At 37.7% G+C, this 25,083-nt stretch overlaps 3 protein-coding genes across 10 annotated transcripts in view; 1 reads left to right on the top strand and 2 right to left on the bottom strand.

Annotated features, from left to right (window-relative positions):
* LOC110990617 (uncharacterized) overlaps positions 1–25,083 on the bottom strand; it is a 271,293-nt gene that overhangs the window by 4,340 nt on the left and 241,870 nt on the right. Inside the window, exons 6-8 of one of the 2 annotated variants that reach the window (XM_087142129.1) lie at positions 2,985–3,106; positions 1,483–1,566; positions 86–172 (exon numbers count right to left, since the gene is read on the bottom strand). In XM_087142129.1, the coding sequence (XP_086998255.1) occupies positions 86–172; positions 1,483–1,566; positions 2,985–3,106 (293 nt within the window). The remainder of the gene's footprint in view (positions 1–85; positions 173–1,482; positions 1,567–2,984; positions 3,107–25,083) is intronic. The other variant, XM_087142130.1, reaches the window with a different exon arrangement.
* LOC110988929 (uncharacterized) lies at positions 7,791–19,917 on the bottom strand. 3 transcript variants are annotated; one of them, XM_087142042.1, is made up of 4 exons: positions 19,568–19,916; positions 12,929–13,004; positions 12,047–12,391; positions 7,791–11,273 (listed from the first exon to the last, which is right to left on the bottom strand). In XM_087142042.1, exons 2-4 carry the CDS (start codon positions 12,993–12,995, stop codon positions 11,173–11,175), a joined length of 513 nt encoding a protein of 170 aa, XP_086998168.1. In that variant the 5' UTR covers positions 12,996–13,004; positions 19,568–19,916; the 3' UTR covers positions 7,791–11,172. The 3 variants fall into 3 exon arrangements, with proteins under 3 accessions (XP_086998168.1, XP_086998169.1, XP_086998170.1); XM_087142043.1 differs by lacking the exon at positions 19,568–19,916 and adding an exon at positions 19,330–19,541; XM_087142044.1 differs by lacking the exon at positions 7,791–11,273 and adding an exon at positions 11,366–11,661 and having other exon boundaries at positions 19,568–19,917.
* The window catches only part of LOC110988943 (uncharacterized), a 32,505-nt gene continuing 22,444 nt past the window's right edge, over positions 15,023–25,083 (top strand). For all 5 annotated transcript variants that reach the window (XR_002599526.2, XM_022252940.2, XM_087142015.1 and 2 more), the window contains exon 1: positions 15,023–15,222. Coding sequence is in view for 4 of the 5 variants with exons in the window: in XM_022252940.2 (XP_022108632.2) it covers positions 15,168–15,222 (55 nt within the window). In the remaining variant the exon portion in view is untranslated. The remainder of the gene's footprint in view (positions 15,223–25,083) is intronic.

The raw sequence follows: 25,083 nt of genomic DNA, 5'->3' as shown, positions 1-25,083 counted from the left end.
AAGTTATATGTGAAGCTTCATGATTGTTCTAGTTATTTGGAATTACATGCTTTTAGAGGAAATCTTGACCGCACGAGAGACCTACCACACAGTCCTCACTGTTCCTGCCGTCAAGTGATTCTTTTCGTTGGTCTTGCATTTCTACTTCATCTAATTCAGGAGAGCCTCCTGCCTGCGTGAAAAAATGTTTCAACAGTATGCCAAACTACTATCAAGGCCTCTGTCTTTATACCATAACCCAGGAGTTTGCATAAAATGAACGTTCATGGGCATTTGAAGCAGGATATGGGACGGAGAGACCCCCCTGCCTTTGTGTTGGTCATCATTTGATCAGAACCTCAGGTATTCTTTACAGACTTCTGGGGGGATGTGTTAGGTAACAACAGTCTACAGTGTGTATGGGGATTGGACAGTTAAGGTACCCCTCCATCCCATATCTTGCCTGGTAAGTCTGTCAAGAAATGTATTCCTTCCATTATACAATGCCAGTATATTCAGTCTTAGCATCGTCTCATGGAAACCATCAAAAACCCCTCGCTATGCAGTTGCAGTTTTCGACAGTGTGCATGCGCAATCATTTATTTTAGGAATTTTTCAGGTGGGCCTGCCAGGTTTTTCAAGACTGGTTTTCTGTTTAACCCTCAAAGAGCCGGGGCAGATTCAAGCCCCGTTGAGCTTTGCTGATAGCATTTCCGGGACAAATTTCTGCGTGCTAATACTCTATGACGATTTTTTTTTCAAATGTATTAGGTTTATTTTGTCCCCAAATTTATGAAAATGGTGTTCTCTCTCAGTGAAGATTTTTAGGAGGCAGGCTGAAGTATGACCATTGACTTTGTACACACCATTGACTTGTACACACATCGTACAACAGGCAGAGTAAATAACTGATTAGTCATAATCATCCAAAAACTTAATTAATTTAAATATAATTTCACACAGATAATTGGAATGTATGCCTCTATGACACTGCCAATATTCATTGAATACATCATCGTATGGCTGAGATGGGTTGGGCAGGTTCCCCCCGGCTGTGACAAGGCCACAAAATCCGGCTCTTTGAGGGTTAACATAGCGCCATCTACTGCTAAAGTCATTCGGCTATGCCTGTTTCACCACTTTCCCAGCATCTGTGATGCCACACGCACTTTGACTAAATAGGAAGAGAGGCTCGAGCTTTTCATGATGGTATATCTTTCGCTTTTTTACGAGGTCAAAAATATGCATATGCAGTGTTCTTTGGTTGTTATTTTTAAAAATCTTCATCAAATTATTGGCCCTGACAAATTGTCACTATTATTCTCTAAGCGGGTAATAATAATTTATAGACGAGCCTTAAATGAAAAATACGTAATGGCACCTTGAACAACAGGCCAACATAAGCTAAAACCAAGAATGTCTAGACAAGCAGTATGAATATTAGTCTCTTGCATCTTCTATTTTCTTTCAGGTATTCCTGTCTTGAGCGAAATTGAAGCTTACCTCGCTTTTGTCTTTGATGCCATCAAATGATTTTTTATGTTTACTTCCCGTATCCTCTGTGCTCAATTTTGGAGAATGCAAAGGCTGTGTGCGAAAACGATGAAGTATTTTAAGCATGTTGCATACAATAAATTATGTTCAGCCACATTTTGAACTGAGCATGTCCGATACTGAGGGTAATTTTGCAACGTTATTCGTGCCATGAAAGTAGTTTTCCCATTTTCTGAAATTCACGTAAGGTCTTTTAATCTTTGAAGATAGCAATAACAGACAAAATATCTTCATGGTAGAATTCAGCCCATTCAAGACATAGTCTCTGAAAATTTGAAATGGTATTAGAGTAAGATTAATTAGTGGTTTTTGTACAAAACTTTTTTTCAGCAGATTACGTTTTAGTACAATTATTGAAGGCCCTACAATAAAGAATTCAAAAACAGGCTGAAACTTGTAAAAGTGGGCTGTGGTGGGTAAAGGTATGAAGGCTTCAGGTTTGTTTGACGTTTCTCGCTAGATTTCTTCTCTCACCGACTGGAAGCGTTTCATATCAACAACACATCGAACACGTTGATTCCCACAATAATCCCATGCCATTTTAGGCGAAGTGCTTTCAGAATGAAAAACGAACACAATTCTGATTACGATAAGTCAATTAAAAAACCAGATCTATTTACCATCTTTATACAGTAGTGCAAGGGGACTGTACAACTTACAATTATGTGTAGACCGGCGTTGCAGGTATATAAACCATGTGAACACGTGTGCGTGTGTACATGGGCGATGTCAGTACATACACTTGTCCGTACAGTGGTCTAGTAAAACACGCAGCTTACAGTTAGTCTTAGTATAGTGCCATTCACAGTACTTTGTTGGATTTGTTTTGTCCGAGTAAAACATACACATAGCGCTGCTTAGACAGTACCAAAACCCAAACAAATAACAACCAACAAACAAATACGCCAACAAATCCTCATGAAAGTCGAACTAAAATCCACATAGATGGAATCGACTTAATTGTGTTAATTGTGCAATTAAGTTCCTTGCTTGACGTGTGCAGTATCTCGACTATGCTGGGAAAACTTTAAAGTAGAGACTCTGTGTGTGAAAAGGAAAACGTGATTTGTCTAAAATTTAAATAATGTAGTACCTCAGCAACAGCTGTGTGACAACATTTGTCATTCACATGGCGTTAGTGTTCACAATTCTTTGAGTGGAGGTTAAGTCTTCCTCATCCTGAACACTAAATTGCAATGTAGTCGTTTATTCATTTCATGGGGGCTAAGTCATCAAACGAAAATGACTTTTCTGTATTTTCTTCAGGAGAGTTTAGTCAAATAACTGCCAACCGGTACCTGTTTAAATCGTTACCTCGGCACGTCAAAGGTAAGTAAACCATACAAATAAAAGCATACGAGTTACGAACTTTCACATTTTGGTCATGAAAGACACCAAATCGTTACCATGCACAGACGCGTACGCATATATCTCTGAAACGTTTAACTCACCTTTATTTTCTTTATATAGTACACAAAACCTAAAATGGAGACGACTCCAGTTGCTGTTAATGCACCAAGAACTATACCCGCTATGGCTCCTGCTCCCAAACCATCTGTCATATTTGAAGGCCCTGTAAGAACACAAACGCATGCTTAAAAGCTTCTTTACTCGCCCTAAAGTTGTTAGATAGTACAAGAGCAAAATCAATTAGTGCACAAAATGTATCAGTAAAAGGCAAGCTCATGAAGCAAGTAGTGACAAGATAAATGTTTTTCATTTAATGCATAATGCATTCATTTTAAACTAAAGCACCCAAAATGGGGGCATTGGAATTTTGCATGGTATAGCGATTATTCATTGAATAAACATAGATAGTAAAGTCGCTTGTCGCTTTGCCACAAGCCCTAGTTTTGTTGGTGTTACCAGCTGAATATCAAGGATACCTGTCAAAGCTACCGCTGTAGTTTTTATGTTTTATGGCACAGACTTGATAGAAAGTCTATATTGAAAAAGCCAGTACCTCATACAGACAAACAAGCACCATTAGAAACACAAACGTAGTTTAATTAAGAAAGATGGAAGGGGTGGAAGCAAACAGATGGATTAATTAAAATGAAAAGCTTGGCACCCGTTTTCTATAGATGTTAATGAAGTCGTTTCTTTGTGCGTGAAAGCGAAACGTATGAATGTATTGCGTAAGCAACGCACCCAAAAAACTAAAGGTGCCTCAAAGCAGTGCGAACGTTGCATGAAATCGCTCTTAAACACACAAAGTACAATACAACGAAAATGATCTTTCATTGAGCAAAATTTATAAAATCGGCTGCCTATGAAATGCAACAGCTCGGATTTTCTATTTCATGATATCATCATCGCAACCAGACACACATCAATGTTAGTATGAGGTTAATCTAGAGAGACACTGCTTAGTATGCACGCTTACATCTTCAAATACCTTTTATTTTCTGAACATTTCTGAGGAAGATGCAGAAGTGCCGTCTGGACCATCTCGTATCTGAGAATACCTAAAAAAACATTCCTATGGCCATTTGCTAGAGTTTGTCTGTATATGACAACTTGCATTTAAACAGTCTCATTAAAATCTGTGTGTAGGATTTAAAAAAAGGTCAGCCTTGTTAGAGGTTATATTAACAGGTAAAGGCTGTCATTCCAGGAGGGATAAAATAGATACACAGCCTTAATTAAAAGAAGAAACATGAATTAGGATCGGTTTAAGATAAAAGTTTCTTTATGAAAAAGAAACATCTCAAGATGATGTCGAGACAATTACCTTTCATTTTTCAAATTACAGTAACTCCCATGCAAGGACAGTTACTTCACTGACGATGAGTGGTCAGTTGTTGACCGACATACGTGCGTGTACAATCGACGACGTAGCGATACGACGATGTTTCGATAGCATTGTTCCACTATGCGACGATGTGACAATCCAATGATGCAATTATACAGCGATTCCACTATGCGATTATGCCATTCTCCGAATATCCAACGATGCTATTATGCCACTACTATTCGACTATGCGACGATACGATGAACGACGATGCGACTATTCGACTATGCAACAATGACATGATGTGACGATACGAGGATGCGATTATACGACGATACGACGGTGCGACACCGTGATGATGCGGCGATTCAACATAGACGGCGTAGACGGTTCAAGACAATGCTACAACACGAAACTGAGACAATGCAATGATACGACAATGCGATGATGCGGCAATACGACGATGTGGCGATGCCACAATGTGATAATTCGACGAGAATGTGACAATTCCAGGATGCAATAATACGACGATACGACGATGCGACAATGCGACGATGCAACACTGCAACGACGCGGCAATGTGCCATAGACGGCGTAAACGGTTCCAGACTCGAAATCAATAATGCAACGACGCTACGATATGAAAATCAGACGATACAACGATATGACAATGCAATTATGTGATGATGTGACGATGTGGCAATACGAGGATGCGATAATATGACGATACGGCGATGCAATGATGCGGCAATATGAGGATGCAATAATATGACAATACGACGATGCGACAATACGACGATTTGGTGATGCAATAATACGACGTCGGAAGTATTCGACCATACGACGATACAACAACTCATTGATGCATTAATACGACGATTTGACTTTTCGACTATGCAACAATGAGGCAAACGCGACAAAACGACAATGCAACGATGCCGAAATGTGACAATGCCACGATGTGACGATACGATAATACGACGATACGACAATGCGACGATGCGACACTGAAACGACGCGGCAATGCGCTATAGACGTTGTAAACGGTTCCAGACTCAAAATCAATAATGCAACGACGCTACAATATGAAAATTAGACGATACAACGATATGACAATGCAATGGTGTGATGATGTGATGATGCGGCAATACGAGGAGGCAATAATATGACGATACGAGGATGCGACAATACGACGATGTGGTGATGCAATAATACGACGTCGGAAGTATTCAACTATACGACGATGCAACAACTCATTGATGCATTAAAACGACGATGTGACTACTCGACAATGCATCAATGAGGCAATGCGACAAAACGACGATGCATCGATGCCAAAATGTGACAATTCCACAACGTGACGATACGATAATGCGATAATACGACGGTGCCACAATACGACAATGCAACACTGCAATACGACGATGCAACAACTCGATGATGTAAAAATGTGACGATGCAACGATTTGATGATGCAAAAATACATCAATGCCACTTTCCAACTATGCCACAATGAGACAATGCGACGATACAACAATGCAATTGTACGACAATGCCACAATGTGACAATTCAATGATGTGACAGTGAGACAATACGTTTATTCCACTACGTGACGATGCAACAATGCAACGACACGGCGATGGCACTGTGCGACTGTGTAACGATGTGAGCATGCGCCATACACGACGTAAACGGTTACAGACTAGAAATCAACAATGCAACATTGTGAAAATGCGACGGCACGAAGTGGCTTTACATCTGCACAACGCTATACTCACCCTTGTTGAAAAATGAAAATTAAAAATCCTTAAATTTGTATTCTTTGTTGTCTTTGAAGCGTAACAGAAATTTAGGGTTGTAGCTGTCTGTTATCGTGGCAACCTTTACGATCAAAGAACTACCCAGTCCATTGTGTCTGGAAATGTTATACTTCCAAACATTAGGTACCGTTACACTACCATTATAGTAGTGGCTGATGTAGCCTTTGTCTCCCAAATCGCCAGTTCGTCTCTGAAGCAGTGTAGAGATGCATGAGCTTGATGTCGTGCAGATAGCCTGTCAGGCCCGTCATTGCAAAAGTACAGGATTGTGTCTCACAATGACAGGAATATGCATGCAGGAGACAAAAACTTCTCATTCCACGTTCCTTGTGAGGAAAACGCAATATGATCCCTTAATTAAGCAAACAAGAAGATTCCAAATTTTCCCCATTACCCGGGGTAGGCCTGTAACCGTAAACATACGCTTTCCTACGCCAAGCAATGGTCCATTCATCACAACATGAATGTAGTTAAGTTATGCAGAGCACCTCAATACTTCCAAACTTAATAGGTTCACTGTTAAACTGCTTCAGAGCTGCAGCGTACGACAATTTGGAACTGGCGTTCAGATTTAAGGATAAAATGGCTACAACTGCTTGAGTGTGACTTAATTGCCTGTGCACAGTGTCCAAAAGCAGTTGGGAAGTAGACAAAGTGTTTACTTCACGCCTAAATATGACAATGATAAATCAATTTAAGTAAACCTAGCAAACCTTCGTGCAAGTATGATTTTCGGAAGCGCATTATCTGAAAGACTAAACACATGAATTTGAAATTACTTTACCTGGAACATGGTGAAAGTCTCGACTCACCAACTCAGTTGTCGACTTTCGTCCAAAAACTGCTTTTGTTGTTGTCATATAGTTTACGCAGGGTGGCGACGTGTAAATACATTCAAATCAAATAAGCAAAGTCCAAGAAGATCGTGAATACGAGTGCAGAACTGATTAACTGAACAGGAAACTAATATAGCTAAATTGGGAAACTGGGATTTCAAGCTATTCATGGTGACAGAAAACTAAGGTGGAAAGCTTGCGGTAGCACCATGCAAGGATACGATCTCTTTGTGTGTATGGGAACTCACGGTTTTTTCAGAACCATGCCGACTCACAAAGAGATCGTATCCTTACATGGTGCTACCGCAAGCTTTCCACCCTAAATTGGGAAGGTCAAAGTAGGTCGAGCAACGGTCCATGTTGGCAATAGGGAACATAGGGACGTCAACAGCTCCTAAGTGTCGTGTTGAAAAAGGAACCAACGCGTATGCATTTGGTACTCGGTAGCAGATTACATGTACACACACTCAATATCCGTTGAAAATTAAAACTTGCATGTGTTTTGGCCAGATTTATAATTGTAAAATGACGTTTGATGATGTATTTTAAGGAAACTAAATAAATAATCTGGTATCATTGCCTTTTCTGATCTCCGTAAAGATGCGTCTAAAAATCTGCACTGTATTCTTTCCATGATTTGAGTCATTGTCTTGTCTTGATAAATTGCATGCAAAAGATTGGAATCCTCTATATAGTAAGATTTGGAACATAATTTTGAGTTTCACAGAAGGTTTGGGGTCACCAAAGGATAGAAACGGTAAACGTGTTCCCGTCACAAACCTATCATGTAGCAGTTTAAAATGAAGCATCGATAAACCCGATTAACATTACCGAGAGAAAACGAATTTCCAAATTCAACCTGTGGCACGTTGTAAAAACTTTGACATTTATTCCTTCAGTATATGAAAAAGAATACATGTACTTAGAAGCAAAACTGCAGGTAAATTAGGTTTAGAGCGGTACCAGCATTAGTTCCTGTAGTGTCTTTACCCAAACCTACACTCACCGAAAAATTCCAATTCTTCAATCAATATCTTTGAAAAATGCGCTCGATTTTTGCACAACAAACTACATATTAGTTGCAAGGCCTCATGCACGAAAGATAACTGAAAATAAAGTAGAACAACGCTCACCTTCTATCTTGAAATGATTTAGCGGTATCAGCTGCAATATTCGACTCAGAGCTCGTTACATTACTTAGACAAACCAGAAAAGAGTCCCCAACAATTTAAAACAATCTTTTGAAAAAAAATCAAGTTCCTAAAACAGTTTGATGAAAACCACATAGATTATAAATCACACTGTGCAGTAATTATAATACCATTTCACACTCTACTGTACAGGTCCTTACATTTGACTTCATAAAGTACGAAACAGAAAAAAAAACTCTAAAGAGCCTAGAAATAAAACATAAAAGAATAGGATCTATCGGGCAATTTGGAAAAGTTTCGCAATTCAATTTGCTAAGTACAAATTCAATGTTATGTAGATTTTCGCATCAACAAGCATTGAACTTTGTTGCATTACGTTTCATTTATTTAAAAGGTTACAAATGCAGAGTTGATATTTCGGTTTGACAAATTAGTTGCCAATGATTACAAATGTGCATTCCTATTCGCTGAAAATCTGCCTTTTACCGTGACTCTTCGGTATTGAGTATTCAGTTTCATTTCCTATCATTCAAAATGGCAAAATATATGTTCAATTTGGTTAGAGTTACAAGGGTAATCATGTTACCACTTTGATAATAGATGTTATATTACTATGAAGGATTATCGAGTGTTTGTTATCAGACTGTACACAAACAAGGTTTTTATGATTTTTGTGTATCTCCTAGCTCTGCCATTGGAAGAAGGACTTTTGGAACATTTACTCCGCTGTATGATGTGTATTTGCGGCAAAAACGTAGCACAAGAAGGAAGAAAACCTCAGCCTCGGTGTAGAAGATTCATACAAAAGACGGTATTTTTCTGAAGACAACATTAGTTTTTTTCAATCATTTCAATCATGAACATATAACCAATCAAAACCTTCTAAAAATGGAACTCCCGTTGGCACTCAAAGAATTCTTTTTTTTTTGTCCTGGTATATGTTACATGACACTTCGCACGAAATCGCCTGCCTCTTTTTCGAAATATGTTCCAATTATGTTCCAGAAACTAGTGAAGGTTTTCCAAGCTGTTTTAGAAAGTTTCTCATTCCTATTCACAACATTACATTTTCAAATTGGTCAAAAAACACCAAAAGCCTGCCCTTGCTGAGAAAAAGACAATTCATTAAATTTGATAAGTTGGAGAATACATTTCACTATACTGTTGAGAATATCGTCATTGCAAATTCGTCCAAAGGATCGCATAATCACAGCATTCAGATATTGAATTGTTTTTGCCAATCTCTACGTTTGTTCGGTAAATTAGTCCCATTGTACTCAAGTACATCTGGCTGAATGCATTAGTTCACATACTGAGAAAAAATATATATTGCACTGCAAAGAGGATATGGCCTACACATAAATTTCTAAATATAAAGGAAGAAAACAAATTTCACTGATCACGGGAGAACAAATAAAAACCAATGGATAAGATGTATCTTTTTGTGTTCCAAAGAGGTTTGGCGAAATTGTGGGAACATATGATCAAAATGTTCGACTTGAAACGCAAGCGCAAACGAGGTGAAATATAATACTCCTCTGTCAAAATGCTGCGCATGCTTTGAATTTGGTTGATCAACCTTTCAAATCGTCTGAAAGTTAACGACACTATAAGTGCCCTAAATCGCTTTCAATGGAAGAGATCGAAAATACACATTTGTATTTGGAATGAAATTCGTTTGAAGCCTTTAAGCTACAGTGTTCTGAAGTCTTCTTCAACTTATCGGGAAATTAAACCAGGACAAAGAACGAATATCTAACACGTGTACCCATATGAGCACAGTTATTTACAATGAACTTATGCACTGCTTACATTAAGTTTCAAATACCAAAACATGTACATTGCCCCGAAGCAATTCTCACTGTGCATCATGATACCACATTTTTTCTAATGTCTTCTTAAGAAACTGCCATTTAATCATTAAAAAATGATTTGAGTTTTGTATGTGAACCTAATTCCCCTCTTTCAAATACTTCATAATTTTTGAACGATATTGTATGAAAACCAGACTAACTTTGCAAAGCATTATTATGCTTCACGCATGTGTTAGGAGACGAATGAAATTTATTCTCTCGTTTTTACAGTTTAAACCAACATAGTCAGGGTAAGAACGAGAGGGAATAAAACTACTGTCCCTGAAACTCCATTATGTCAAAATTAGTCACCCTATTCAACTCTTAAAAATATGAATGTTCCAAATAGCAATGCTTTATACTGAATGGAGAGTTTCCACAACGAGGCCAACCGTTTTCTAGTATAAGGATTTTCAAACGGTTTGTTGGAATATGAATATCCTTTCATTCATCTTCAGAAAATAGTATTTGACAATTAATTTTGACATATTTCCCTGAGACGTCAGGGAGGAAAATAATCACTGACCGAACACTTTGTCAGGTTCAATCTACATAGGAAGATAGCATCCAAAACGTGAATTCTTTGGAAAACTTTAAGTGAACGCAAGCTGCAATTGATCACGATAATACAGATTCTGGGGAGAAATAAAACGTCTAGCGGCAATGAGTGGTGTATTGTTTTACACCACGGTGGCACCTATCAGCAGTTTCTGAATTATGCCTCGATGTCAGGATTATTGCAAAATTAGAAGTTCTACTTTTTGATAAAGCAGTAAATGGTCGTAAACGTTCAATATCTAAGTTATCTAATTCATGCTAATTTCATATTTTTCTTTGCATGAGCAGCGTCAGCATTTTATGCAAGCTCTGATAATTCCTTTTCTGATAGAAAGAAGGGTCCTTGCATGCTAACATTTACCATTTTGCCAAATAGATAAGTGTCCACAGTACTACCTTGTGGTTATACTGTGCAATGCTAGACTGGCTCCCGTCCTTTCGTTATTTTCTTATTTGTTACAGGAAATGAACGTTTAAACTGGGGCGGGAATGATTCCAGTGAAACGACGTTCAATTGTACTGGTAACGCGAGATAGAACGAATAATCCAGTGACATGTGATCAACACCCCACCAACAAGATAATCAAGATATTTGCAAGTACTTTATAAAAGGTGATTCAAAAATTGCCGCCAGCAAAGGTAAACCCTTGAATGTTAGAATAAACAGCAGGTGGCCAGATTTCATCTATCTACAAAATTTGCAAATAAGTGGAATCAGTATAATAGCCAATAGGGCTATGACACCGATGGGGATACCCGCTATAGCGCCTCCAGGTAGACCTCCCTCTGTAAGCAAACAAAATAAAAGGGAGAAAACAATGCTGTAAAAAGAACACAGATTTGAATGATTTTCCTTATATATCAAAATAAGGCTATTAGTAAATGATAACAGTTGGTACGCATTTTATATCTTGCTGGAAAGAGCATAAATATGCTAACTACTGCCAAACCAACCAACTACTAGGTCCAGACCCATAGAAGACCAAAAACCAAACCAAATGTACCGACTTTACCAAACCCAAGCAAGCCAAACCCTACATCTGCTCCCCTTTTAACTCCAGAGCTTAAAGCTATATTTGATCATCGTGCGCCAAATTGTTTTCAGCCACCCATTAGCATATACCTGTTGTTGTTGTTGTTGCTGTTGGTGACGGGATGATTGTGGTGCTTGCACCTACATTTAGACAAGATTTAGAAGTCAAGTATTATATCGGTATTTCTGACACCAATTTGCGGCCTAGCAGGTCCAACAGCTACACCATTGTCTTTAGTAGCATCATGTCATTTGAAGTTGCGCAGAAGGAATTCCTGCAATGGCTGGTGTAATAGCTGTAATAACGTCCTAATAATAATTGGATGTATAACATGGACATGACTATATTAGAGATACCAGCACCAACAAGAGTAACTGTATTAAATGCTGCAGCAGAAATATTTATTAACAACACGTGGAAATTAACATACCATTCAGAATAACAATGAGTCGTTTCATTGTTTGTTCATTGTTTATTGATAAGAAATGTTAGCCATATGATGTAGTTTTGTAGTTGACTCCTTACCTAAGACTGTCAAATTCGCAGATCCTATGTTGAATTCTGTATCATGCATTTTTAGTTCGCATCTGTATTCACCGCTGTCTTTTTCACTGACATTCTTCACAATTAAATTACTCCCTTCCTGGATGTCAATCGTCATGTCGTATTTGGCTTGGTTTGTAACTGTCACGTTGCTGTCATTGACCTGGTAGTGTGCGATATAACTTTTGTCAGGGTTACCGTCACCTCTTCGCCACACAAGTAAAAAGAAACAGTCCTTGTCAATAATATAAGAACATCTCATTATGGCACTTGCTCCCTCAACGGCTTCTTCTGGCCATACTGTGACGTTTACTGGTCGCGAACAGTCTGGGGAAAAAAAGAAGAAGTTGGCATTCAACATTCATTTTTGTTTCATTTTGTTTCTTGGTTTTTAGGGTGCAAGAAAGTTTGTTTTCTGTTTGTTGGAGTGTTTATTTTAGTTATCAAAATAGCTTAGAATTGGCGCAACCTTCGGCTAAGATAAACGGAAGATTTGCCTTGCGTTATCACTTTTATTAATCGCTGTCAAGTTTTGTGATCCATTCCCAGTAGTTCACGCAGGTAATTTAAAATTGAAATGCAATTTCTACTGAACTATAAACAAGTCAATCCTATATCAGAGAAGGAACCTGCTTCTTCCTAAATGCCATGCTTCCATAGTTCCGTTAATGATAATACGTTGCAAAAGTGCATTAAACATCTTAATAATCCAAAGTGTGCACATGTCACTGTGATTACACAAGGGACGCTTATTGGTCCTACTTTTGAAACAATATTTTTGAACGTTGGAAATGCATTCCTATCTTTATTTTGTTTTTTTAAGTGGTTTTAATTTGGCAATCCAAGGGTTGCAAAATCACTTACCCTGTGCCAAGAGGTTTGGAGATAAAAACAGTGGCCATAAAAGTGGGATAAAAACATTTTTCGCCATCACTCAACCCTGTCAAAGAAAAGAAAAGCTCATGGATAGAAAGAAAGAATGCGTAAGAATCTAAATTTGTATGATATGAAGCACAGTATTCATATTGCTTCCGGTTTTGTCAGTGAGTCAGGTTCTTCACAGAAATGCTCACAGAGGTAGTAACATATTATGTAATAGGACCGAACAACATGTATAGACACAAATTGAAAGACTATTGAAATTACATTTTGTCGCTACAATAGAGGTGGTTTGCCCATAGCTTATCTTTAATTTAGGGTCTCTCTCACTAATTGCGCTTTTGGCGGTTTTCTGTGGCCCAGGGAAAATTTGACTCTTCCCATTTAAAAATGCGCTTCTTATATTTTACTGAGGGAAGCTCTATACCGGCCAAGCAGGCATTGTGGGTGACTTGTTGCCGTTGTCAAAGCATATGCCTGATCATGTCAACTGGTCACGATCGTTTTCCCCTGTGTGATTGCTCAAATGAACTCTATCTGATGAGCAATCACAATATGCCTCGGAAGAGCGAATGATATCATGATTTTAAAAAATATGTTTATGAGTCTCAGTTAATTTATAATTAAAACGATAAACAACAATATAAAGACGGGAACAATAATTGACAAAAATTTCAAATACTGTTTAAAACTCAATTTGATACTAAATAACAAGTATATTTGAAAAATGAATTCTTCTTTTTAGGTCACAGTTTTTGAAGACTGTTCCTACCGAGGCCAGAAGGTGGGAGTCTGTAAAGGGAATTCCATTACTGTTGTGTAATACATTTGAAGGCAAACACAAGTTTCTGTTGAAAGACAATCGTCCATTTCCTTTTACAAAACTGAAACTAAGATTACAAAAGACTCAAGAAAAAATGCTTTGCAATGCCAGTTTCAATGTTTTCTATTTACTATTATCATGGGTACCGATCAACATTATGGTACTGCTCATCAAGAGCTTTCAAATTGTCAAGGAGTGGACTTTGACTTTTCTGACAATATTGTGCGTATATGTTTACTTACTTATGCCACGAACTCCGACCGAAACACTGTATTCATGCTTTTAACCGTATAAAAATATTTATTTGTTTCCAGGTTCACGACATACGAGATTTCAAAGGCCTTTCCTTTTTTAAATGAACTCCTACGCGTGTTTCCTTTGAAGAAAATAAATAATATAGCCAGCTCATAAACTATACAGTCTCTAATTACTAACATTTATTGTCTTACATACAAATCCACAAGACTCAGCTTACAATTTACTAAGATAATTAATTAACAACCTCTTTGTTTAAGATAAAAATATATAAATATCAATATGTATCACAATAAAGGCTTGTTTATAAGTTAATTCTGCAAAATCCACAATACATGAACAAACATTAAAAAATGTTTTATTTACCACCTTCCCCCACATTTCTGGCCACAATGTCCAAATAAATTATGAAACTGGTCTTCTTTTAAAGGTGAGAAATATCTTTTTTAACACAGCTCAGTCCAACCTTAGGGTCAAACAGAGGGAGGAAAGGAAACAGGTTAAGTCTTAAAACGCATGAGTGTAAGAGTCGGTGTTTCTGCCTGCATTTTCATTACATATTTTAGGTTCACTTCTCACCAATACTGCCAGCGCGTTTATGTAGGTCCTGCTCTTACTAGATTAATTTCGGTTTTTCCCTCAAGGCTTAAACCCTTTCTAGAATTGGAGTAACCCAAACTCAACCTTTTTGGCTGGGGAAGACCCACTCAGCAGATTAAACTGCAGTTTTACAGAAGGCTTAAACTCTAACATATACAATCATAATGGAGCACTATGTAGCCTTGTCGAAAACAAAACAAACTGTATTTCAATGACACATAATAGTTGAGTATTTGAAAAAAAGAATGATGTCGATGCACCGATAAAAATGGTATGTATATATATGTGCACTTTGCGTGGACATGCGTGTTCTAAGTTATGAAACTAGTAGGCTGAATTCATTTTGCTGTACAAGCTTGTACCAACTAACGGGAAATAGACTTAAATAGTCAAGAGTCCAACTGACAGCTAAACAGTTCTGGAGACCAGAGGAGAGTTGCTCACTTCTCTTAATTTGAACACCAAACGATTACTCTCAGCGGGAGGTTTCTGATAACATTTCTCTAGCTTAGACCTTTTTAATTCTTCAAAGCCAGTAGCGACAACATGTATCTCACTTTTGTCCTTCAGGTGCTACTCTGTGCAGTTGCCATTGGCGAAGGTGAGAACAATTCCTGTTCTTTTTTTTTCTAAATGTCAAAAAATTAGTTTGATATTTTTATGAATCACTCAGCAACGATGATTTTGTCACGCTTTAGATACTATTCTCGTTTACAACTTGTATATGGACGGCTAAATCCCTCCTCTCAGTTGATTTCTGATTTTACCTTCTCTTCGTTCAAAATGGACATTGTCCATTGATTTGATATGGAGTTATGTTTAGTACGCATAAGAATATGTATTATATGTGTTTTGATAGCTGTGTGGGATTTTTAACACCTTGGGAATGGTCTTCACATTTTTGTACCAACAGCCATTGAAAGTTTTAGCAGCCACTTGTGGGGGAAAAACACCACTTTGACGTAAAAAAGGTCAAAAGAGCAGACCTTATATCTAGCCGAGCTTGTAACCGGCGAAACCCAAAATAACAACTAACAGTAATTGTAACAGTACTACCTATTATAACAGTAGTTGACAGTAATCCCTGAAGAAACTCTTTTAAGTTGGTAATTGTGCAATTAATCTGCTTGAAAACCCAGATGCGCCACTGCTTTCTATGCATAATGTTCAACTTTTTTTTTTTTTTTTTACAAATGGTAACATCATGACGTGTTGACACAGTAAAGATGATGCGTAAATTACACGAATTTCTTAATGATTTTATTAAATTGTATTTGGTTTTGGTGGGAATGGAGACAGCTGTTGTAATTTCTTATCTTTTATAACAAATTGGATTAAAGCAGTAACTTACTGTCAAATTGATTTCATCTTTGATTTTGCTCCAAAACTTGATTGCGTTTTTTGTTGGTTTGGTTTTGTCCTTATTGTTCGGCACTCCTTACTTGTTCTTTCCCCCCAAAAATGGTATTATCGATATACAGCTGTCTTTCTCGTTTGACATATTTTTATGTATAGTATAAATCTTTTCACTTCGCGAGTACAACATCTAACATACTGCAGGATGTCTTAGGCCGAGTAGGACCTTATGTCCACTCTGAAATACGACAAACAAAAATGGTTTTGTTAAGAGTAAATCCATCTCCACCAAAACGCACACAAAAAAGCAAGTACATGTAAACAAAACGAACTGTTAAAAGTAATGCTCGGTTTTGGTCTGGACCCATTTAAGCGATTGGTCATAAGGCTAATGGTGCTCAGTGATTGAAGCGACCATTGACGAGATAATAAAACACTTGTTGCTTTCAAATGAAAGAGTTTTAAATGCTTGCTTATAAGCAACTGGAGACTACTACATTCTGCAGAAAAAATGCACCTTGAAAGATTTTGTAAGTGGAGGGCACTGTAACTGGGAAAATGGGTTGTTTTCATCTGAAGAAATATTACTCAAATGGCAAATAATCCTCTAAAAACCATACTAATCGTCGTTTAATAACGTGAAACTTCCCGTTATAGAAGTGCATAATAAAACAGAAACTTACGGACTGACCCTACTTTCCCTTTTTTTTTCTAGGTGTGGGGGAGAGTTTCAACATTTGTGAACATTTTCTTATGTAACGTTTCATTGTCTTACTCAAGGTTAAGGCTACAAACGAAAGGGAGAGGGAAACGACGTGTCAAATTGCCTTCATCTCATTTTCAAAAAGCTCAATTTTGGAAAGGGGGTGCCTGATCCCATATTCTCCCTTCTCCAGATTCCACTCTTGCTTCAGATTTCAGTCTAATTGTAAGTCGATGATATTTGCAAGTGAATTTCTTTTATACTGTTTCTGTTATACGTACTGGGGGAAGTGAAGCAAACATGCAAAACTCTTGTGGAGGATCCACAAAAACTTTTTAATTGCATAGAAGCATTGAATAATCACTTTAAAATTGAAAAGAAAAATCAGCACCTCACTGAATACGAGAAAGCCGGAGGATTTAGTTTTGTAATTACTATACTAGATTAACGCTGGAGATTTCTCAGCTGATACGATTAATTGTGTGTGACTACACTTAAATGAACGTGAAAACATATTACATTCATGGTTTTTCAATATTGCACTTAGGCAACTAAAAGTTGAATTACAGCAATATAACAAAGTAAAACATTTTGACACTAAATAACCTTAATAAACATATTAACACAGTCACCACAATTACACATACAGCTGTCCCGCGTTGTCTCAAAAATTGATTTATCAACGAAAGATCTTATTGTTATATATTCCGGTTTTATATGGCCTATACTGGAATACGCTGCCTTAGTCTGGCATCCAGGCCTAACGGCCAAACTGCATACTGAAATCAAACGCATTCAAAAAAGGCAAATGTAAAATCATTTCATGTAATAGCTATGAATCTTACGAACAGGCCCTCTGGGATTGCTCCTTACAACACTTGAAACAACAGCGAGACAACATTTGTGTTAATTTTGCTAGGTCACTCTTCATATCGAGCACATTTTCGAAGTTGGTTTCCAAAATCTAGAGATGAACAGACCGGACGTATTTTGCGCAACAGTAATTCTTTATCAATTCCTAGAACTTTAACCTCTCGTGCACAATAGAGTCCAATACTCCACATGACTGGACTTTTAAATAAGTATGGGAAAGATTAAGTTTCCTACAGAGAGGTCACTTGACAATGTGTGGTGGGCCCTGTGGGACTGACCTGATAGATTTGGTCCTAAAAATGGTGCAGGATTATTACTGTCAGAATTGAAACGTGTTTAATTTTCTGGGGGTTGGGGAAGTGTCGCAGAAAGGAATTCCTGGACTTGGTATATGGAAATTTTTCTATAATAAGTAAAAGTAGGTACAATTTGCAAGTTTGAAATGCGGAACATGCAATTAAGGCCACTGTCTCCCAATTTACTAGTTCCGATTATGAGTATCAAATCAATTTTACTCGCATCAGTCTAACTTCTCAATAATGAGTCTGCATTAAAACTTGTTTATATTTCAAATTATACCTGTACTCAGCCATAAGATTTGATCAAGTTAAATGTCCTGCATCAACTGTTCTATTTTCTGAAATTCAAAATCCTTGTATAATTTCTTCCATTTCCGGGTATTGTGTCACACGAAAGCAAAGAAAAAAATTGGTGTTAATGAACAAAAAAGGCCTTGCCAAAAATTAACACTAATTTGGAATAAGTGCATTCCTCACAAGCGGTGTAAAATTCCTTCGTCTCTTTGCCTGCTACTGTTTAACACAAAACGCCTAGCTGCCACCATCGGCGTTATTTTTCACACGGAGTTTTTGCAGTATATGTGACGCATTTTTTTCCCAAGTAAGCCAGAATAATTACTTTCGGTTTCCGCCTGTTTAATCGGAGGGTTAAATTTAACATGTAAAAATATAAAAGCACAAACCCCATTAACAACATGTCCTATGTCCATTAATACGGTCCCAAGTTTCCACAGATACTTGTACAATTATTTCAACATGAACGCTTTTGGTATGCTTTGGTTTCGGTTGAGGACATTTCCACCATTCTCTCGCTCTTCAAAACAACAACTGGTTGTTAAATGCCAGGAAAATCCCATTTCGTTTGCATAAAGTGATGTTAACACCTGCTATTGAAATAAGAATGGTCCTTCAAAAGGAATAGAGTGCATGATAAACACTTCCCATGTGAGGGAAAATTTTGAGTGTTTTCGTTGAAATGGGTACCTCAACCTACTTGTATTTAATTTAATGATATGTATGTGCTAACTTTAGGTAAAGATGTAACATTTAGTTTCCAAAGCACTCTCTGTATAAAGTAATTGTCAAAAGAAAACAATACATTTTGGCCTACATTTATGAAGCAGTAGTTATGAAATCAATGGTGGGTAAGGTGAAACGTTTAACAGGGTGGCAAGGGACAGATATAAATGACAACAAAAAGTACAAAAAGCTCACGAAAATATGAAAAGAATACGCATCATCATTTGTGAAAAAATCGTCAAAAATCTCCTTGCTTCTTAGTGGGAAAAGGTATATTGCCCGCTTTTAACATCCTACCGACAACTACGGAATGGGGATTTTAAACTGAAAACAGTATTATCTCAAAAGTGTGCAAAATTAACATGAATAAAAGTATCTTTTTTTTCATTATGACCACCAAACACTCCTGCAAACGCCGCTGTTGTCTTTTTTTGCACTGATACAATGAAGTGCTTACCTTTGCACCCAATGTGAAGAGAATCCTTTTAACACCATTGCCTCATAAAACAAACATGTCCAGTATGATTTCATATCAGTGCTTTCTAAAGCTGGCTGCTAGGCGTGCTGGTACTTCTCACGCATTCCTGTCTACACGGTCTACCAATCGCCGTAAGATTATCATGACAGGAATTTACCCACACTGTGACAGAACACTCCCGATCAAATCACGGAAACAGACAATTGGTATTTCTTACCAAGGAAGCCGTGCTCCTCTGGAAGACAAATTTGGTCGTCAATCACACGGAAATCTCGATAAAGTGGTGGATCTTTTAGTCAAAGGATAGGGTCAAAGGATAGTCGGCCATGTTTCTGTATTTCCAATCAAAGACTATGTAGCGCCGCGTAGCGGCGAAGGATGGAGAACTTCACTGCGTGTGAAACGTTGACATTAGTTTGAGCAGGCAGAATTTGGGCAGAGAACCCGGATGTACATAAGCCATAACGTCAGGAAGAATGACATTTTGCCCATTATAGAACTTCACAAATAACAAAATGATTAATTCTGTGAGTTATTCGTTGTCTTAAACAACTGGAAAAAAATGGGGAGAAAAAAAGGTCCAATACCTGGGTTGTCAATCATTTTTTTTGGTAACAAATGCTTCTACCAGACAAGCCCATTCCTATTGTTTCCTTTTTTCCATATTTTCATCAGGATAGAGACTTTGGAAGAGGTGGGTAATTTCTAGACAGAAGAGAGTTTGAAGGCTTCTCTTTTCTTCAATGATACACTGCTTCCATCTAATGACTTTTATTTTGAGGAACTGTGATTTTTTTCAGCCCGCCCCGACCTAAGAAAAGCTCACATACAAACGAAAAAATACAAGAGCATTAAGTCAGGTGCTCAAGGTAAAAACTGCATTCTCATGTACATGTCATTGCAGTACTCAATTTAACAAGGTGTCTCAAGCAGGATACGCTGTGAACCTTACAACCGTAGATGTTTTCAATTTATAAAACAAAATCATATTTTAAATTGTATATCAACTCCACCGAATCTTCCAGTTTCAATGTAGTAAAGGAACAGTAGATTGCTCATTTCTTGAGAGTCAACAGAATCTTAGAATATGATGTTTCAAGAGACGTTCAGATTCTCCGAATGGATTACTTCACAGCTGAAAAGGTGTCAATTTTCACTTTCACGAAAAACAAATCCACATCGGCGTTGCCTCTCTAGTTGCTCATGGCATTGTTTTATGGTTTGTGGCATTTATGATTGTATGATATTACTTTTTTTCGTGCACGCCCCGTGACAACCTGATACCTGCAGCAGTGTTCATTCTTGACTAGTTAGCAGGAATTACTGAACATCCCTACCCATTGCAAGATGCCGCAGACAATCTCATTCCGATCCGATTATCACTTACGTCACAGCGCTAATCCCATTGACTATACTGTAATATCACCATGCCTGAATTATTTTGCAGTTTTCCATACAAAGTAACTGGAATAAGTTACCAAGAGTTTGTCGGACGCCCGGAGTTGGAAACCGTTTCTAAAGTCCACTGCTAACCTCTGCTAATGTCACCATGACTTATGTTCACCCAGCACTACTGGTGTATCAATTAAGTCAATACATGGAATTTTATGGGGCGACGCGTGGCAGGGGTAACCAAAATCCGGTCCTGTCTCCTGTGACTGCGGCTTTTCGTTTTGATCAAATGAGAAAGTGGAAAGGAACCGGGGCCACTGTTCGATTCTTGTGCATGCCGTAGTCTCACATGTTGCAAGCATAGAGTGCAGCATGAATTGTTGAAAATGTTTCTTGTCTGGTTTTCCTGAAGATATACGCCATATAAATGATGTGACATGCATGATGACGTCAAAAGCAACAGTGTTTTCTAAATAGAGATATTGGGCATTCTTGTGCAACACTGTCATTGGAGGCGCGTATCGATGCTTCATCTATCATAAACTAATATTTTTCGACACGAGTAAATCCCAATAAAGTCTAAACTATTTGAATATAAAACTGGACTTTAGGCAGTTAGGTGATGAATTGCTTTGACATAAAAAAATCACTTAGAGCTAGAATTCTAAGTTCGTATAAATCTGGATTTTAAAAACTTTTGCAAGCTAATGACGATTGGGATGGCCTTTAGCTCAACGCTAGTTTCATATTCAAGTGTCAATCATTATTGTCAAACCCCCGGTTGCAAGAATATCACGATTTCTTTTTACAAAAAAAGGCTACCGCATGTGTGTTTACATAAGATCACTGTTTAAAAAAATAATACCTCAGACGTCTTGTTTCCATCACAAGAGCTCACTGGTGTTCCTGTGTGCGACGCTGAACAACAAGCAATACTAAGCTGAAGAAGGGAACATACGTGATGTGACATCTTTATTCACAATGGTTTAGTGATTACCTTTCCCGGGTAGTGCTAAATTGGTTGAGTGTTTATCAAATCCTTCCTGCACGTAAGCTGAATATGATTTCCAACAACTGAAATCGATAAGAGTGTCATTCCCTGGACGCAGTGATCGGGATTAAAAACAAAACAAAACACCTTCCAAAACGCATTTCTGGATGGATTATTGCAGAAACATTTATACCGGGCAGCTTTGATTCGCACGTTCCTATCCTAACTACACTGGGTAGAAGAGAGCCGTTTCTCCGATACAACACACAGAAGATATGCACGTTTCTCACAAAATCTACCACGGATTGCACAGGCAGCCGCACGCATGGCCATGACCATGACGTCGATTGCGTCCCCACTCTAAAGTCTGCCCTAAACCAGTGCCTCATTCCCCTTTGATTTCTCGAGTTCTTTGCAGTTCCTCATATACATAGCCAACATATATTGGACTATCCATCTGAGTCAGAAATACTCCCCAAACAGGCAAGTTGCTGTTTTAATGCTTTCCATTTCCTCAACACTCCTTCTGGACTTATCCAGTGCGCAGTACATGGCTGGATTTTTTAATGTTCTTCTTGTTTGTTTGTTTGTTTGTTGGGGTGTTGGGGGTGTTTGTTTGTTTGTTTGTTTGTTTTTTGTGTGTGTTGTTTTTTTGGGGGGGTGCATGTAAACTATGCAAATCGTGTCGTGCAGAGGGTCTCCAAAATAAAGTTAAGTTGCTCCCGCCCCTTAACACAGACTTCGTAAATCGGGGGGAAGTGGACACCAAGTTTTGATGTGCAAGATGTACTTGACTAAGCCCTTTATGAGAGTTTCAACTTACAACAAACTATAACTGTTGTGCTGTTAAAACTGGAGCAAACAGAGCATTAGAAAATTGTTAGACTGGGCGCACCCAGTCTTAGTACAAACCAACAAGAAAACTACATCTGATTTTACAAGCTTTTAAAAGTTACATGAGTTTTGTTGTTTTAAAGAAACCAAATTATGATCTGGTATCATCGCTTCCATTGTCTACGATCCAAACTGCTACTGTGCGAAAGATTTGTCTAAAATTTGAATATTCAGATTGAAAATACAGATTGTTGCTGGATTGTTTTTTCTAGTTTCTAATATTAGAAACTCAAGTTTCTTAATCACTGAATGTTATATAATAACTGAATTGCGTGTAACCGATGAAATTATCACGTAAAAATAAAATGAAAAATAACAAACAACAAAAATTAAAAAGAGAAGGTGAATACTCCCTTTTATCCCACAACCCAGGACGGAAATTCCCTACTGACGTGTTTTTAGGTTAGCTACATGATAGATACGAAAGTCTAAGCTCAGCTTGCTTGTGTCAAACTAAATTTAAATGATAATTGAAAATCTAAAACTGAAACCAAACCTACCACAGGCTCAATGTTTTCTAGGTATACCATTTCAAATAACAGAACAAACTGCATGAGTACCAATGACTGGGTCGCCCGTTATACTGATCACCCAGAGCATTCACTGATCCCTCGATTGGACTTTGACTCTGTTATTGTGTGTCATCCATCCATATTTTTTCTTCATTTCATGAACTTCAACTTATTGAGTTCAAAGGGTCAGACGAAGGTTCATTTTGGGCAAATATTATCTGCTTAGGGGTTACTCAGAAGAATGAAATAATTGTTCCTGAATAACTTATATTCTGATAACTAAAACCAAGGTATGTGAATTCCCTTCAAAAACTGAAAATGTCTCCTAGGGCACCTAATAAAAGACAAACGCAAAACTTTTCTGCAATATGACCTCTACGTTCGGCATTATCAGGTTAATTGGTTTTCTTTGCAACATCCCTCTCCTGTGCTCGAAAGAAAATGGTTTTCAGGGCCAGCGCTGAGCTTATTTTTGCTCATTTTACAGTTTTTTACTCATGCTTTTGTTTGTATATCTTGTATCGCGTAATTTATGAAAGGAAGTATGAGTACAACAGGTACTTGGTAAACGTATTTAATGAATTTATGGTCATTTCTACACCAAGTCCTCTTTGTGTCCTGATATGATTTCATGATTACCAGTACACAGTTTGTGTGTTTTGTCTTTGATTGCGCCTCCGTGCGAGACGTAATTTTGATTAAATCATGCACTGCCTCACTTAGGTGTGGGTTCACTGAAATTTCCCCATTTCCAAATGTTCTGTTCATTGTGGGATAAAGTAGCAGCCATTGATTGCAATTGACAGTTATTGAAACCAAACCAGATAGCAGAGATACCCCGCAAAAATACCGCTTGTAAAAGCGTTTCAATATTTTACAGAACCTGTTTAAAACCAAATACATAATACTAAATAAATTAATGTTTAATATAGATAAGTTGTGGTCAGACTATTCTATATAAAGAACTCTAACATGCAAAGCACAATATAAATACAAGACACAAAAACTAAAAGAAAACTTTAAACTGTAGTCAGTTTAAACAAAAAGACGACAAGGAGTTTCGATAGTGAAGCTCAGGAAAGGTGCACTTAATACAAAACGTATCAGTGCGCCAAACCTGAAACATTTGAAAGTTTCATTTAAAATATAAAAAGTATCCTTGGAGACATTGCAAAGGTCTTGGACCACTTCATTAATCGTGTTAATGTTCGTCAACTTTGTAATTATAAAGGGCTTTTGTGTTCAGAATTTTACATTTCTTGAAGCCGTTTGGTGCTTTAGACAAAAGAATAACATTCAAAGCCACTGAGAGCGATGCATCAGAGAAGAACCCCTAGCCCAATCTAGACACAACTGACGTTTATCTTTTTAATTTCTTATAAGCATCTAGTCAGTTTCCTGATATAGTGCTTTATCATGTTCAAAAAACCATATCCTTTCTGAGTGATCTAAATTCACCACTTCCCGGTTTATATTATGTAACTGGGGCGTGATCCCTGGCTATATGGTGTCTCAGGTTTAATACCTTCTGGGTAGCCCTCCCCCAACACCCACTCTTGCACGGCTATACATATGTGGTATTTCCTTCGTTCTCATGTACAAAACTCCCACATAAAGCGCAAAGGTTTTCCAATCACCATTTAAACCGAACTCACTTTCCCGAGTTGAATTTCGACGGTATGTCCCTTAATTTAATGTTACATGCGATACGACGATATTGACAACAAACACACCAACAGGATGCAGATTTTAAGGGGAATTCCCTTACTGATTGCAGGACTGGCATAAATAATGAAGGTTTTAATACAACCTGCTCCAGAACTGAACCAAATACGATTTGTCTGAGTGTCTGTAATCTAATCTCGTCTGTTATTGTCATGCGTTGAACTTTGGCATTAGTGCTCTAAACCATTTAATTATATTATTATTGCTCTAAACCAATCT

The sequence above is a fragment of the Acanthaster planci genome, linkage group LG10, assembly GCF_054643075.1.
Source record: "Acanthaster planci isolate LZ-2023a linkage group LG10, COTS_SCS, whole genome shotgun sequence".
NCBI classification, from domain to species: Eukaryota; Metazoa; Echinodermata; class Asteroidea; order Valvatida; family Acanthasteridae; genus Acanthaster; species Acanthaster planci.
This window is presented reverse-complemented; position numbering and strand designations above follow the sequence as displayed.